The 2,902-nt window shown below is 38.8% G+C and overlaps 1 protein-coding gene across 3 annotated transcripts in view; it reads right to left on the bottom strand.

The window, feature by feature from the left end:
- CFAP70 (cilia and flagella associated protein 70) overlaps positions 1-2,902 on the bottom strand; it is a 103,097-nt gene that overhangs the window by 35,476 nt on the left and 64,719 nt on the right. For all 3 annotated transcript variants that reach the window (XM_023509565.1, XM_023509566.1, XM_003783561.3), the window contains 2 exons: positions 1,994-2,054; positions 1,258-1,452 (listed from right to left, as the gene is read on the bottom strand). In XM_023509565.1, the coding sequence (XP_023365333.1) occupies positions 1,258-1,452; positions 1,994-2,054 (256 nt within the window). The remainder of the gene's footprint in view (positions 1-1,257; positions 1,453-1,993; positions 2,055-2,902) is intronic.

The following is a 2,902-nucleotide window of genomic DNA, read 5'->3' as shown; positions in this document are numbered from 1 at the left end:
GGCCCGGGCTGGGGAATCGAACCCGCCACCTTAGGTGTATGTGGCTGGCGCCTTAGCCGCTTGAGCCACAGGCGCCGAGCCGGAATTCTGGTTCTAATGCTGCCGCTGTAAAACTTCATAAATTATTTTACACTTTGGTACCTCAGTTTGGTCATTTGTTAAGTGGATATGTAGTTCTGGTACTGTTATCTTATTTTAGAAGATGACTAAGAAACCAAAAAGTAATAACAGATGTAGAAGCTTAAAATGCTGTACAAATATAAACATAGCATGTTGCTATGGCCAGGACAGCTGCTGCTGCTGCTTCTTTTTTTCTTCCTAATGTAATATAATATTACTGCCAAGTTTTTTACTAAGTACTTTCTATGCTTTGTATTATTTAACTCTCATAGTGATCAAATATAATAATATTAATATTATCCCTCATTGTTAGATAAAGAAATTGAGAAAGGTAAAATTATATGCTCAAGGTCTCTCAGCTAGAACCAGAAATCAAACTGAGACAGCAACACCACCTGCTGAGAATACCCTCTTGCCTCTGTGAGCATCAGTTGTTTTTCACTTTATTACTTCGAGGTTCTTTCTTTTTTTCTGTTTAGTACAGCACAAGGCATGCAGTAAATGTACATACAGAGGCAGTGTAATATAGTAGTTAAGAATATGAGTTCTGGAGCCAGACTGCTGAGTTTGAATCCTGGCTTTGACCTTTTACTGTCTCTGTGGCATTGGGCAAATAACTTAACCAACTGATGTTTCATGTCCCCATCTGTAAAGTGGGAAGTACCTACTTCATAGGGTTGTTATAAGGATTTAAATTAGTAAAATATAAAGCATTGACAAATTTGCCTAGCATACAGCACCTAACAAATGTTAGCCATTTTTATTAAGTGAACTATGTCTCAAATTTTAGTCATTCTATGGATGAGAGAGAGACATAAATGGAAGGCAGAATTAGCTACAGAGTCACTTCCAGACAGAGTTTCTGACTCCTAGAGCAACAACGAAATCTGGGTCAAAATCTGGCCTAGCCTCAAGTAAAGAACTAAAAGCTCACGCTCAGAATGGATACTATAACCGTCCAAGACTGCAGGAATGGAGCTTCTGCTGACATTCTATCATAGAGAACTTAGCTCCTTACACCAACAGCAAAAAGTAGGAGTATAGCTGAACATAATCAGAGGAAAAAAATGTTAACTGGGTATGTAGAGAAGGTGCTCCATAAAACCCATGGGATAATTCAACAAATGAATATTTTACCTTGAGTTGTTCTTTGAAAGCAAAATATTTTCCAGAGCAGTTAAGTTCATAGCTTAGCTGGCACTTCTGTTCCTCCAGAGTTTCACTATCTATATCATTCCCCAGTTTTGCCACCTGTTTTCCAAACATTCTGTGGTACTCATCCAGAATGGATCTAGAAATGTTCTTGATCTGTGAGTGGTAGTCACTCACTGCCTAGGAAAATATAAAATGTCTGCTAAAGAGGGCTCAAAGAGGTCAAGTTCATGGAAGGTAAATCTAAAATTATATTGGGTTTTATGTTCAATAATATTTTAGAACAGGGATGTCCAACCTTTTTCTTTCTCTGATAAACATTGGAAAAATACAGGAGTTGTCTTGGGCAACACATTAAACACACAAACACTAATGAAAGCTGATTAGAAAAACAAAAAAAGGTCCATGTATACTTTTGGTGATATTCAACACCACAGATAAGCCAAAAAAATCCTTACAAAATCTGCAGGCCACAGGATGTACACCCCTGCTTTGGAGTAAAGTGCTCTTTTCTTCCCAGTTCAGAGACCATCCATCAAGATTAAACATTGTATACGATGTGATCAGCTGTGTGCCACTGATCACAAATGTCACAAGGAATGAAAATATGTAAAGCTTCAAACAAGTTTTCACTCCTCTGGAAGGCATATTAAAGAGTTCATGCAATTTTCAAATGCGTGCACTCTGTATCTTATTGTTTCAGCTTGGTGTTGGCACTTGCCTTTTGAGCTCCTCCTGTCCGACGGGTAAGAGGAGGCCTTGGAGGAATCATTTCCTTGACTCTATCAGGAAAAACAAAAAAAAGAAAAACATATTATCATCTGCAGATTTATGTTTTCTTATATCTCACCTTCAAAGAGTCTGGGTATGAGAGATCGGAGATGTCTTCCTCCATTGTGTGAATACCAGCACAGTACGTGGCTGAGGATCAGGTAGGGGAAAAGCCAGGAAGCAGCTGCGCAGAGAGTATCTAAGTTGTACTTTTGGCTATTTTCAGTCCTGACTTTACCCTTACACATTTTTTAAACCTGTCATTGTACATAAGTAGCTCCTTGACTACTTAGAAAAAAATCAGTATCATGATTTTAGTAGCATTCAGTAAAGTCTCTGAAAACACAAGGATTTGGAAATCTGAGTAGTAGAGACAAGTGAAAGCTTTCCTTTTTTTTTTTTTTTGTTGTCGTTTGTTTTTTTGAGACAGAGTCTCATTTTGTTGCCCTTGGCAGAGTGCCATGGCGTTATAGCTCACAGCAACCTCAAACTCTTGGGCTCAAGCAATTCTCTTGTCTCAGTCTCCTGTGTAGCTGGGACCACAGACCCCCACCACAACACCCAGCTATTTTTAGAGACAAGGTCTCACTCTTGCTCAGGCTCGTCTTGAACCTGTAAGCTCAGGCAATCTACCCACTCTGGCACTGATCAAAAACAGTTAGGATATTAAAAATTATCAGCTGCTTGGGACAAAAGATTATAGTTGAGGCATATAATAGACCACCTAAAGCCTGGGCAGAAAAGCTGGAATGTTTCTTTGGGAAATTAGAGCAATCAAAACTACTTGTGTATACTGGAGAATTGAGAAAGCCACATGTATGTCCAGAAAAGGATGATGCTCAAATAAGACCAGAGAAGA

This window comes from Otolemur garnettii, unplaced genomic scaffold (assembly GCF_000181295.1).
Source record: "Otolemur garnettii isolate 467f Iridium unplaced genomic scaffold, OtoGar3 scaffold00008, whole genome shotgun sequence".
In the NCBI taxonomy this organism is placed as follows: domain Eukaryota; kingdom Metazoa; phylum Chordata; class Mammalia; order Primates; family Galagidae; genus Otolemur; species Otolemur garnettii.
Note: the sequence above shows the minus strand (reverse complement) of the source record. Positions and strands in the feature narration are given on the sequence as shown.